This window comes from Aythya ferina (assembly GCF_964211825.1).
Source record: "Aythya ferina genome assembly, chromosome: 3".
Classification (NCBI taxonomy): Eukaryota; Metazoa; Chordata; class Aves; order Anseriformes; family Anatidae; genus Aythya; species Aythya ferina.
Genome location: NC_140298.1, coordinates 24,740,635 through 24,755,136, shown reverse-complemented (window position 1 = coordinate 24,755,136; position 14,502 = coordinate 24,740,635). Strand labels below are relative to the sequence as shown.

The window sequence follows — 14,502 nt, the reverse complement described above, 5'->3', positions numbered from 1 at the left end:
TTCCTCTGCCAGCCACAAAAAGCAGATCCTTTTCAGTTGGTGCATGCTGGTCATGCACCAGCGGCAGGGCAGGGAGGAGGTGACCTCTGAGGTCCCTTCAGCTCTGCTTTCTTCGGCTCCACAGTCTCAGTCCGTGCAGAGGGGTCAGCATAGCCATGATCAGTATAGGTAGATTTGCTCTAGAGGTCTCCTGAGAAAAGCTTTAGCAGCCCCAAGGTTTGGCAGCTTCCTTTATGAACTAGGGAAAAAGCCAGTTAACGAAGTGCTCTTCATCTGCAGCTTAATGCTGACCGGGGGTCACTCAGTGCTGCAGGACATGACATTTTTTTCAAGCAAAAGCCATTCCATAAACATGTTGTTTCATAGCACATGCCCCATCATCAGGTAACAAAAACAATTACTTCTGTCTGCAGCCCTTGCCTCAAGCACCATTACCTCATAGGAGGCACATAATACAATTATTTCAGAGTATCTGCTCAAGACACAGGAGAGAAGACAAAAGTAATGGAACAACGAGACAAAATTACAGGATGGCACTTAATTAAATCATCCTTGGAATGGTTTTGCAAACCAGGCTCAAGAGTAAAGACCATATATTTCTCCTGATCAGGCAGTACCCAATTTTCAGTCTCCCTTAGCATTCCACATAGCTCCAAAAGCCCAGAGCAGGTGATCCCCAACAGACGAAGGATTTTCAGATTAAGGGAAAGATTTTCACCAGGCATGAATGTTAATGAATGTTTCAGAACATCATGGTCAGAAATACAAAGGATTGGTTTCCTAAGAAAGGAACCATGGCAATTTTCTTACTGGGGCTAAGACACAAGCTCTCAAAGTAGCTGCAAAAGTTGGGGGTAGGTTTAGAAAGCCAGGTAAGCACGTAAATGCCTCTCTATGTACTTAAGGCTCACATGCAGGCTTCGCGTTGTGAGAACTGGCTCCAGGGAGCTTAGGACTTGGGCACTGACTTTGGGGCATTCTGTCAGACCCTCACACCATCAGCTCCACGTAGGAACCAAGCTCTCACACCACACATCTGAGGAACAGAAAAACTACCACCTTAAGCCCAGGTCCAGAAGAAGCTTTTTAAACAACAGGCTGCTCATAGAGCACATTTTTGACATTTGGCTGAGAAAATTTTGTTTCAGAAGCCACAAAGAGACAGAAACCACGACATTACCTATTAATCACCTAAGAAAGCAAATATCCCCCAAGAAACAGCTAAAATGATAACTTGCATGATAATCTGGCAATAAAGCAGCACAGCTGTATTGTGACAAGGCAGCAGCTAGGAGCCACCTACAGAGCTCTGATGGCGTGATGCACCCCTACCCTGTTGCCCACTAGGGTACGCAGTGTTTTCAAAAGCACTGCCACAATTTTTGTCAGAAAGAGGTAGTTCCTCAACTTTGAGAAATGGAAGATAACAACAGCATCACCCTGAGCTCTGTGGCTTGGACTGCAGCTGAGCTAAGCCCAAATTGATTCTCCGTGCCTGAGTTTGACTCTGCATGCACAGCAGGTGCCCACCAGCACTGCCCCTACCACAGCCAGCACATTGTTCCAGCAGGAGGAGTCACTGCTACTGCTACTTGTTGACAGTACAATCTGGCCTCGTTTTAGCCAGAAGCCCTGGAAAAAAGTGCAAATTTTTCAATGCAGAGAGGCAGTGAAAACAGCCTATGAATAAGTACAGATGCCCACCAATAACATCACCAACAACAATATAAACACCTGCAGCAGAGACACAGATGACCATGAGTGTGATAAACCTCTTGCAAAATATTCACAACTTCTTTTAATTAATTGCTATGATCCCAAGAACAAAGGTAAGCCCTGACAGCCTGCTGTAGAGATCAAATTGATTTAATTTGGAGTTACTCCTGATTTGTGTCTAACTTGGGTAAGAACTGGATCTTTTAACAGTTCTTGTTCTTTGGTTATTTTTCTCCCCTAACAAGCTAAAGGGACCTTGCATTGTAAAGTGATTTTATTTTGAGGAACACAAAGTAAATAGGTATTATTTTAAGGCTAATGTACTGAATTAGAGAAATAGAGTTTATAAACTGCAGTTTTTTGAAAGAAAACATGCTTCATTGGGTGACATTTGCTAAAAACACTTGCCTTCACCATGTCTTGATGCTTTTGTAGCTTATTTATGACTCTGTTAATGCAGTCTGCTCTGGTGGTGATGCTCCCACCTAAGCAGTAATATAAATCAGTATGATGCCAAAAGTCAACCACACTGCAACATTTTAATGCAGATGGATAACAGAGACTCATGAATACAAAAAGCTAGAAATCAATAGTAAAAAAATATATCCAGTCATGCCAAAGCAGGCTCTAACCTTCTTCCCTTGCAGAGCTGCATCGTGCCCAGGTGGCACCAGCACCTACATGGCCAGGTTCTCTGCCTGCAGCAGGAGAGCTGGGTGGTGCTGATGGTTCGCTGAATGACACTTTGGCATGAGTCAGAAGTGAACTAGCAGACTGGGAATTACTGGGGTTGTTGGCTAGGACCTTGTCTCCTCCGTGCTAACAGAAATACACATGAAACACACTGAGAAACTGGCCCACACTGTCTGACCACCACAGAGCTAAGTCTCAGTTCTGAGTGCATATATACATAAAGCAAAAGTAGCTCAGTTAGTAAATTGGTAAATCAGCATACATGAGACCTATTACATCGGTCCTTTTGGTCCTTTTCCATTGTTACTTCCAGTATTTTGGTTCAGCTCCAAAGTAGTAACTATACCTCAGTTTTACCCTCAACTTTTTTTTTTTTTTCCTTCTTTGCCAAGAAAAATGTTCAAATTCCTGCAGATCAGTGGCAGCTAGTTTTGGGGCAGTATAGGGACAAAACTTGAATTCAGTGAAAAGGAACACATCAAAACATGTTCAGATGTGGTTGTGGATCACTGCAGGTATGTACAATGAATCTTTCAGTCACCCAACACCTCCCCTGTATTCAACACTGTTGAACAGATTTAGTGTTAGCTTCTTTTGCTTTCTTTAGCCCTAATGCTTTATGAAATAATAATTGAGACCTAAATAATAAATAAACATACAAATAATCACATACACCATTGTGGAAAGTCCTGCCCTTTCCTTCTCCAAAATCTTCAGATAAAGCCGTATCATCAAAATAAACACACATTCTGAGGTATTCTCTTGCCAAAATGGGAACAGAGCTCTATTATTCCCCAGCTGGCACACACAGAGTAAATCTTTACAAAAGGTACGTTTCCTCCTGCCTGGAGATACGCAAAGCCAAACAAGGTCTTACAGGGATTTTAATTTCATCTTCCATGTAGCCAGGGAGCTTTAAGCTCTAGTGCTTTTAATTTATGTTACCTCATAAATTAATAATGTAGATATGATGGAGGGCAGCTCATCAGATTAAATGTGTCATTTTATAAAGCAGTTTGGAAGCAAAAAGTATGAAGCCAAAATGAAGTACTCTTAAATGATCCATTAGGCACATAAATCATTACATGTGTTATTTCTGGACTGGACAATGGTTGAAATTAATGATAATTCAGTTACTGTAATTTTATTTTAAGCTAGCAAGTCTTTGCACAAGAAACAAGAGTGCAGCGAAGAGCCTGGAGTGCTCTTCTGTGGCCTGCTGGAGTTTTCTGGGTCACTTCCCCATGGACACAGACCTGTGCGGAGGGTGCACGGTCCCCTGGGAGCAAGCGTGGGACAAGTTCTCCCTGATCGATTTAGATTTGGGCACAACTCTTTCATGTGATGGAGCTGTATGGGGAGAACACATCAGTCTGTATGTGAATGCAGGTATTTTGGTTTGCCTTCATTCATTCTCAGAAGTAGGGAAGGGATTTTATTACTCTGTGAGGCTGGATACAATTTGGATGGTTTCAGCACTGCCTCAGTGAAATCACTAGTGATTCCCTCCCTGTGCTGCAGACACAACTGGCAAGTCTAGCAGGGCTTACACAGGAGGTTACTTACCATGCAATGTGGGTCAGTCAGAATCCTTAATGCTTTACATTGCAGCCTAATACTCAAAATCTTACAAAGAGATGGAACAAACCTGTTCTTAATGTGCTACTATAAAGGTTTGGTGCCAGATTTACTACTGTGGTATATGCTAGAAAATGGGAAGAAACTGGTACAGCTTTAACCTGGTTTGTGTCCACAATAAATATGTTCTCCTGTGAGATTACAGAACATACACATTCATATCTATATGGCATAGTACATACACCTACAGGTATAATACAGTAGCAATTCAAAACCATAATAAACCATACAATCAGTATAAGAGGGAAGGCTCATCTATTCACTGCTCCTACATTTTATAATCCCTCTTTTTTGTATTTTTCCTAATGATCACCGTTCATTACATGTTCTTTAGCTGTACGGCGAGCTATACTGAGGCACGCCTGCCAGCTCAGACCTCTCAGAGCCACCCACACAGGCAGGGGCGGTGTGAAGGCACTGTCTGTGCTGCACTGAAGGCAGGCTCAGCTGCCCAGCCCTGACGAAGAGGTGGTGGCAGCACAGGTGTCCTCGGGAAGCTTTGCTGCCAAGACACTCAGGTGTCTATAGATTTTAGCAACCTGCCTAGGCAAGATCTGAGAATCCTCTTGTTTACTACCTTACTACTAAGGTGACTTAGATGTCATATTCGTACCTTCTTCCAGTACCTACTTTTCATTTATCTCACTGCAGATTCCTGCCAGAGAGCTTAGATAATAAATTAAATATATGAAGGTGAAGGATAAATGCAGCAGCAAGTGATTAAGCAAGGTGGTTTTTTTTTTTGTTAGTTCCATATCAGAACTGTCCATTTTAATTATCTAGAAGCCCATCCATCCACTGCCTCCATAACACGTCTGATTGTGCCTAGAGTACAAGCTTTTCTGAGGATGGTAATGCCTCATACAGACCTGCCAAGTTTCTGTATAGCTGTGTGTCGTGGTTTAACCCGGCCGGCAGCTAAACACCACGCAGCCGTTCGCTCCCACTCCCCATCCCTCTCTGGGACAGGGGAGAGAAATGGAAAGTGAAGCCCGTGAGTTGAGATAAAGACAGTTTAATAAGACAGGAAAATAATAATAACAATAATAATAATAATAATAATAATAATAATAATAATAATAATAATAATAATACAATGGTGATAATAGTACTACTACTAATAATATGTACAAACAAGTGATGCACAATGCAATTGCTCACCACCCGCTGACCGATGCCCAGCCTAACCCCGAGCAGTCCGGCCCCCTCCCCCTGGTTAGCCACCCCTATATATTGTTTAGCATGACGTCAGATGGTATGGAATACCCCTTTGGCTAGTTTGGGTCACCTGTCCTGGGTCTGTCCCCTCCCAGCTCTTACTGCACCCCCAGCCTGCCTGTTGGCAGGACAGAGCAAAAGGCTGAAATGTCCCTGGCTTGGTATAAGCACTGCTCTGCAACAATTAAAACATCGGGGTGTTATCAGCACTCTTCTCATCCCAAGCCAAAACACAGCATTCCACCAGCTACTAGGAAGAAAATTCTGTTCTAACTGAAACCAGGACACTGTGTACATATATATATGTATATATATACAGACATGCACACACACATACAAATTTGCACAATAGGGGGAATAATTAGGAGAGGATTCTGGAGCCCAGAACCTGACTTACATACATGTGAAATCTCAGCTGTACTGCAATACTCAGATGATCAGGAATTCTTTTTTTTTTTTTTTTTTCTCTCATTGACAGCTAGTGCAGCAGCACCAAAAGGTCTCAGTTTGGATAATGGACATGCTGGGGCAGACACCACATAAGCACATGATTCTATGATTTTAAGGCACAGCCCTCCCTCTGAAGCACTGTCTCATGCAGAGAGTACAAAGGAATCTGAGGTCTGCAGTGACTTGCTCAAAGCCACCAAAAAAAAAAAAAAAAACCTGCAGCAAAGAGAGGAAACAAAGCCAAATCTCCAAATATCTGTTGACCCTGACACCAATAAAAACTCTGCAAATTAACCCCAGTCAATATGCTAGTCAGACTCACAAATGCACATTCTTCACTAAGCCTGCTGTAGGCTTATTTGTAATGATGTCCCCCTGCATCCCAAATAGGCTACAGGGCTTGCACCTGCTCTTCAACTCAGTCATCATTTAATTAAATGGAAGACAGAAAACCATCACCCATATCAATTAACTGTGGCAATGAGGAGCATAAGACTCTGGTTTTAACCCCAGGGATCTGGTGAACCACAGCCGTTCACCCCAGAATTCATCAGTATTTAAAACATTGTCTGATGGCAACTGGAAAGAAAAATACTGACAGAACAAAGAAACTAGAATATAGCTGTTTGGGGCTAGCATTTGTTCCTGTTTTTAGATTAAGCTCTTTCTTTCTCTAACCTCCATACTTTTCTCAACCCTGAAGCCCCCATATCTGTTATGGACTAAACAACAAACTGAAGGCTGAAGTGCAGGAAACACAGCATCTTATGCAAATGTCTTTAATTCTGGACTGCTTTAGGACCTGCAGTGAACAGTGAAATTCCTTTATCTGTAGCTGCCTCAGTGATTTAGGAGAGAAAGAAAATACAATAATGGCTAATAAGCACAATTTAAACATTAATAACCTTAACCCTGGTAATAAGAGGTATAGCATAATCAGTGTAACTGAGTAACCTGATTTCTTATGTTTCCCATTGTGAGTTTCCTCCTCGCTGCTGCACAGCTGGAAGCTGAGAAATGTGCATTTCTTACTGTTTATTTTCTGAGCTACTTCATTAAAAGGCTGTGAGTCCCACTGTGTAACAGAAGGGGAAAAGGTTGTTCACATCCTTCCATGTATCAGGGAGGCTCTGACACAGGATGTCCTGATGGCTGATTCATCCCATCTGTCCCAGGCGCCTCCCTGAAGCCAAAAGGAGATGAGATGAAGGAGTGCTCACCAAGAGGCAGTCCTTCGAGCAGCTAGAGCATCCTCACCTCTCAGGGAGGATGGGCACTCAGGGCTTTCCATGAGTGCTTTAGGCTCAGTGGGTTTGGCTTGCTGTGAAGAAAAGGTGTGCTGAAGACAAAACACTGTCCTCGGTTATGACTGCACTTCCTCCCGGAAATAAACAAAACAGCTCGAGTTTAACTGGGATCAGAGTCTGGCCTTAGGTGTCAGGGGCATAATGCCAGGAAAATACTGTAATACCTTTTACTTGGCTATTCGAGGCACTGCACAAGTCCTGATTGTGGAAAGAAGAGCTTTCTCTGCTTACTCAGACATTGCCATAAAAGTCAGCTGTAAGGTAGAGGAAGAAGATACTAATAAAGAAAATGATGGCCACAGGAGTCTGTACAGAAAACTCTTGAGAAGTAATTACAGAAACGGTGGACTTTCATTAACTGACTTGTATGTATTTCTAATAAACCCAGACTTAGTCCTTTTGGAATCAAACTGTATTAAGAGTAATAGCAACAGCTAGCATACAACAGAATGAATTCAGAGCACCTTTTAACAAACCTGAAGAGGAAAGCAACTGCGGGTTTGATGTAATGCACAAAATGTTGGCTTAGAGGCAGAGCAACATGCAAGAGCCACAGGAGAAAAAAATAAAAGCTCCCATACCTGTATCTCTGCTTTGGAGACTGCTTTTCAGCTGACTTAAAAACATGTCCAAGATAATACAAAGGAAAGAATAAAAAGTTCCAGTTTGTTGCAAACCATGTTAGAGTGAAGGGTGCATCGAATTTCTTAAAGGTTAGTTTGGCTAGCTGGGTTGAACCCGACCAGGAGGAGCAGACACCCAAGACCACGGCCACACCCCAGAAAATTTTCTTGAGTTGTGTCACGGAGCATTTCCAGCAACAGCGGCTCACCCTTCCACCGCCTTCTGCCCCGGCTTGCATCTGTGCTTCTGCTGGGGCTGGAGACTCCCGGGAGCGCTCATCCCCTGGGGAGAAGAAAACACAAGGCTTACTGAGGAAATCCGGGCAGAATTTTAGTTTTCCCATCCTGGGGCCTTCTGAAGTCAGGTGGGGCTTTACCAGCCAAAATAAACAAATAAACACAGATCTTGCCACAAAATGTCATTCATTTTTAGATCACTGCAAGGCCTCTGGTTCAACTAAGGCATGGTTAGAATGTAAATAATAATTATCACCTCTAGATTTAAAAGCCACTGAGTAAATGGAAATTAAAATTACATGTTCTTATGTATGTAGAAAGATTTAACACGCTGCTTAAAACTGATGCTTTAAGAACATGTAGATAAATGAAAAACACAGCACTGAATTTGATAGAGCAGCAAAGGGGATTGCAGCAATAGCTGGAATCGTTATTGTCTTGGAAAACGTGGAATTGGGCAGCTTATGCAATATGACGTTTCTTTAAGAGGAGGGAGGGGACAACGTAGTAACCCTGCAGTGAGCATCCTCACTGCAACATTCGTAGCATGACTAATGCTGAACTTGGATCACCCAGCATTTCTGTGGCCCCTAGTTCTCCTGAGGCAGCTGCCAACAACTAGACCAACCCACAGGCTGCCCTGAACAGCATCTCAGACTAAACAGCCCTCACTTTTTTCAGCTTGAGTCCTGCACCAGATGTGACACAGCACGTTGACTTCTCCCTGGTTTAACCAAGCCCAGGATGCTGCTGGAAAGGCGGGTTTCACACATGCCTTATAGCTGGACTCAGCATCCAGCACCCCAGAGAAGAGGCAGCTCCTCAGCCGCACACCTCAGCACCCAATGACCCAGTTACGGACAGTGTACAAACCAGGAGATGATTTTGAAAGACAGCAACTATTTCTATTTCTGATTTTTACTTATATCCTTAAACATGAATTGTTAGAGTCCTGACAACTTACCACTATCAGCAGATGCTGTGTCCAGGCTGTAAACAAATGAGCAATGCAGCGCTAGGTGGTTCGATTCCTACTGAGATCAAAAGGTGCTGGCAGACCTCAGCAGCAGGCCACTGTCTTTAGGGCTTTCACCTGCTGTAAACTAACTCCATTCAACATCTCCTGAAGCCATCAAGTCACCTGCATGCAACAGTCAGCAGGGATTTCTCTTAAAGGCTGATTTGTTTAGTTGGCTCATTCACTGTAAGCGTGAAGTAATAGTGATTTATGCTGGAAGCCAGAAGCCTACAACTTCAAAAGCATCTGAAGGCCACTGCATGCATTGAAAGGTGGAAAGAGAAATGTAAATACAGCCAGGATAATGAGGGACTATACTGCCAAATACTTATCCATGCTCAAAGCAGACTAAGGGATCCACATATGGAAGTCCTTCCTTATATTGGTGGGAATCAGTGGCTGGAATGGACAATCTCTTAAGACATCTTATTTCAGATTAACCTAAATTTATATTTACATAAGCTAATACATTATTAAATGAAAGGTTTATTCCAAAGGAGAGAAGTATTTATTCTTCTACATAAAATAAATGTTTGATTTGAGCTAAAAGTACCATTAGTTTGCCTAGCAAAGCTGTATTTTGTAACCGTCTGATATCTTGAGATCTATGAAGAGCATTCAGCAGCAAAGGAATAAACATCTCGATTTCTGTTGGTGTTGCTGAGTGGCTTTAAAGAGATGGCGACGTTGCTGAACTCTTCATTTATTTCAGTTTTCAGTAGAAGACTGTGTGGGCAGCTTCCTACATAATGGGAGATGCATCAGCAGGCCAATGAATTATCCAAAGTTAATGTAGCATTGTGTTAAACATACAATGGGAAACTCAAAAGCTACCTTCTAAACACCGGAAGAAGCTAGAATTGAAATAAGGCTGAGGCTCTAGCTCATGCTAATCATTTTAATACATTTTCTTTACACCACTGCTTGTAAGTAATGTTCCTTCTTCCCCTATTGCCTGGCATAGACTGGTTGGAGTTCAGTTTGCTGTACAATGATACATTGGTTTTCTTTAACTTCACCAAATAATGTGCAGCTACCAGCACCTTCTTTACTGTCTACCAAACACGTCCTGCAATTATGGCTGTAATTTTAATTTCCCCCCAAGCCTTTCTAATGGGCGCTGCCACTGGAAGACCAAACACTTCCCACACCTTCAGGAACTCCCCGTGGCATGCTTCCCATGGGCCAAGGAGCATGAAACCAGCTTTAACCCCTTTCTGCTGAAGATATTTAACAGCAGGGAACATGCCTGAAGCCACTGGGATATATGATATCCTAAGACAGGTAGGTGCTCTGAATGACAACACTGAACTTGTGTTATTTTTCCTAAAATAAGAACTGGTCACTGAGACAGCAGGATAATGTGTCTGGTCTCTGGAGTCCAGTGGTTCTGGCACCCACTGAAAAGGGGAAAATCACAACCACATGCCCTGACCCACCAGGCACTCAGTATGAAGTAATGCAGTGTTTGATGGACACCCTGCTACAGACAGCGTGGTGAGGATCTTCCAGGCTGAAGATGCCTGTCCTGCTCCCTGTTACACCATGCACGTACTCATAAGCTAGCAGTTCATCTGGACAGCTTGTATGCAACACCGCTATTTTTTAGGTCTATTCTATGGCAATTGGTCCCTATGAAATAAAGCTAAACTTTACTGATGTTCTTTCTACTCCATAGGCAAAATGACGCATCCATGTACATTTAACTTTGTGTTCAATGCACCAAGACAATCACTTTCAGCACAAGACAATACCGAGTCTACCACTTCTACAGTGATATTGCTGCTCAAGGCTTAAATTTCTAGGGATGCTCATTTTTTGGATGCATTTACATGCTGCATGGAGTAAAAACTTATCCCAAGCATGACACATTTCATGGTGATGGACCACAAATTTTGGGGTAAAAATCACTGTTGGCTTATTAAGAGTTACAAGCAGAGACTTCTTTTAACTATCTGGCTGTGAAACTGCATCACGTGCTCATTATTTCCTGTGCTCCCAGATTTTCTGTGCTTCTGTCACAAAAAGCCAGACTGTCTTTGGAAAAGGTGGAGGCTATAGATAATATATACACACATCATCCCCTCTGTTCATTTTCTGTGTTGGGGACCTGCCTTCCGGCTCCATACACAACCCCCAGAGCTGTAGTTCTCCTTGTCCACTCCCTGTGTCCCCATGGGGACAGTTTTCCTTGCACAAGTCACAGGTGCAAGGTGGGGTGATGGCAAACCCACACGTGGGTGAGAAGCTTCTCATCCTCTTTCTAAAGCTGCACAAGGGCCAGCTGGCATCAGACTCCATAGCAATTTAAAGATGGCAAAATGGCTTTTCAGAACAGATGAGGCAGGACTTTAAAGAATTTTATTTCTGGGTATTTTCCTCCAGACTTCCTGGTTTGTTTTTTTTTTTTTTTTTCCTTTGCCCCTTGAAGCAGACTGCTCTGTATGCTACTATATGCCCCAAAAGAGTAAATCAAGATGCTGAGATAGTTGAAAAATGCCTATCTTGCTTTTACTAAATTTGGCTTTCCTTTCTCCTGTTTGATCATTCCTTTTCCTGTTTCATAAATCCCAGCTGAAACCATTCCTCCCTCCCTTTCAGCCCAACCTGTCTCCCTTGGCATTCAGAAACACCTGAAGGAAAACACCTCCAATGCCAGTGCCCTCTGGGATCCTCAATCCCAGAACAGACATTCTCTGTTCCCCCATTAGGACCCCTCTTGGCTAAAAAGGGGTTCAGAAACCTGCAGTAGGAACACCCACACCGGAGCTAGTCATCCCCAGTTCCTAATTGAGTCCAGGGAGAGAAATGGGCACCAGAAGGCACAACTTATCCCACATCAGGTATATGCTTTCAAAGAAGTGCCCTATCTCACTGACTAGAGATGCAGTGGGTTACAGAAAACCCACCCCACACTGGCATCCCCTTAAGCAGCCTGTCCAGACCATTTCAAGGGTTTCAAGCCTCGCTTATGGCTTAAGACTCCTGTGCACAGCTCACCAGTTTACGACTCACCATGAGGCAGAACCTCACGGTGTATCTTCAGAATGTGATACTGATAGAAACCAAGGGTGGCATTCAGCTTATCAGTTTGAGACATCTGCTGTGCAGACTTGTATATCTGAGACAGTCATTTACACTTTCTGCATAGTTAGTAGACAGAAAAAAGACATTTCCATAGCACGATTTATCTCATCCTAAAGTAGACGATTAAAACAAGCCAGATGAATCACCCTCTCCAAGTGCTTGTTTCTCTCCACCAGCCCTAAACAGTCTGGGGAGAGAAGCCCGCAAGTGGGTGTCTCTGGTGTAGGTGCCCGAAGCAGGGTGAGATGTGTCCCTCCTCTCCGCCACCGCTGTCAGGAACCAAGGGTAAAGCCATGGCAGGCAGCGCTGGCAGGCTCTGAGCTGGGCCCACGACACAAGCATGTATAGCTGTCAGCAGCAAGCTGCTCTCGCTGTTCCCAGCTCGACAGCAAATGACAGAAAGAAGTACTACAAAAGCGCAGGGTGCCCTTGCCAGCCCTTCAGAGAGAGAAAGTGACCCTCGCAGACTAAGGTCCTGTCTGTTAGGGACTGAAACATGTGCCTAATGATAATGTACAACTCCCTCAGCTTCCCCAGACTATGAACATGCTTGCATGTGAGCATAATGTAAGCATATTCTTCAACATCTCTTTAAGGCACGCTTCTGAAAAATCATTGACAGAAAGAAGAATCCTCAGCGGTCTCTCTAATAATTACAAATGAGCCATCCTCAAGGCATCTGTATTTTTCTAGCCTCTTAAATGTTTTGTAGATGTTTGGGTGTTGCACAGAAAGTTTGTAAAGCTTGCAAAAATATTATTTGCTTCTAATAGATGTGGGAGATGTCTCCTGTAAGCCAGCACCTGATCCTCAGAGTGGTTAGGAGCTCTAGAAACCCGTGCCATGCAGGGGGCTCAGAGCTGGGCACTACACGAGGTATATTCACACAACTATTTGCCTCAGTAGCAGAGTCCCAAACTCCTCCAAGTGTTTTTATCCCATTTCCATCTACCACACTAGCTATGCATTATTTAGCTGTCCAGGATTTTTGAGCTAAGCTGTTAAAAACTGCTGAGGCATAATCCTGTGAAGAGAAGAGTAAGTGCCAAGTCCACAAAATGATTTACGTCTCTAATTGCCTCTGTAGCTGTCTAAATCTGAAATACTGGCATTTATTCAGATCTGTTGCCCAGGCATTTTCTTCACAGTTGGTCAGGTTAAAGAGGTCTGAGGGGGTCACCTGTCACAGCATCCAGTCACTGGTGCAGATTTCCCATGTCATTGTTAATGATGACCTCTCCTCTCACAGACTGTCCTGATAGCTGGTTTTAAGGAGCTGCTAATATTTCATTTTGGAAGCCTGTAATCTCCATATAACAACCTTCCCAAAGGCCTATGTTTCTGCTGCATGGAAATGCAATGAGAGACTAATTTCTGCACAATGGGACATTGCTTCCGTCTCCAAATGAGCTTTAGTTTTGCCAAGCTGCTTGTACCAGCTGTATCCTCCTCCCATACCCCTTAGAGCTCCTCAAATGCCAAAGAACCTGCTCCTGGGCTTGCCTAAGTGGACTCCTAAGCAGGTTGGTGCCTCTCTTACACCTAGACCCTGCCAGGATTCAAAGCACAGTTGTTTACATCTCTCTTAAAAAGTCACCTCCAGGGAATATTTCTAGTCTATATTTGAAGTAATCATTGGAACATGCCAAAAGCATCACTTTTTTTTTCTCCTCTGGGCAAATGACCTCCTCAGTTAATGCCTTCCCAGCAAATGGGAGCTTATTCCACTCTGAGCAGTCTGGCTTTGCTGCTGTGTGGCTGCCCTGGCCCTGGGCAGATGGGCACCCTGCTCCCTCTACCTGGGGAGCTGCCACCCCAAGGAGGTGCCCTATGTGCTCAGCCATGGAAGACAAGCTCACACTCCCCCTCTGCTTTTCAAAAGGCAGAGCTCAGCCACTTAGCTGACAACTTAGCTGTGAAACAGGGCAGTAAGTGCTAGAGTGAGCAAGCAATAGTGAGGGACGGGCATCCTAGTGTGGCATAAAGCCGTGCTCAGGCCTGCTCTCAGCACTGCCCACAGGACAGGCGAGGCCGCTCATCCTGCAGCCTCACCAGTGTCCTTTGACAGGGGTGGACGGCCACAATGATGAAGGAGATGCAGTTCCTCTTTCCAGGTGTTTAAGAGGCTTCTGACAAAATCCCACTCCAAAAGGTTGTACAGAAAATAAGCAGCCAGGGAAGGTGAAGGAATGACTAAAAGGCCCAGTGCAAGATAAGAAACCAGGAAGGAGTAAAGGACGCAATGGAGAGGAGTGACTGGAGCCCTGCAGAGGCCTGCTGTGGGACCTGCACTCTCCAATGTAATTATAAATATCACGGGGGCAAGTGGTGATCTGCCAGTTTCCTAATGAAATGAAGTGATCATCCAGGGCTGCAGGATGACAGGCAAAGCAGTATGGTCATACAACAGCAGACTGGAGATGCATACAGATGTAGAGGTGCAGGTGGGAGTATGCAAACCACATGCTGCATACACAGTGATGGGCTCTGACCATCTAACATGAGGGATCCTGAG

General features: G+C 43.9%; 1 protein-coding gene across 3 annotated transcripts in view; it reads right to left on the bottom strand.

Moving 5' to 3' along the window:
- Nucleotides 1-14,502, bottom strand: part of SLC35F3 (solute carrier family 35 member F3) — a 159,310-nt gene that overhangs the window by 29,866 nt on the left and 114,942 nt on the right. For all 3 annotated transcript variants that reach the window (XM_084514101.1, XM_084514102.1, XM_084514103.1), the window contains one exon: nt 7,604-7,928. In XM_084514101.1, the coding sequence (XP_084370227.1) occupies nt 7,604-7,928 (325 nt within the window). The remainder of the gene's footprint in view (nt 1-7,603; nt 7,929-14,502) is intronic.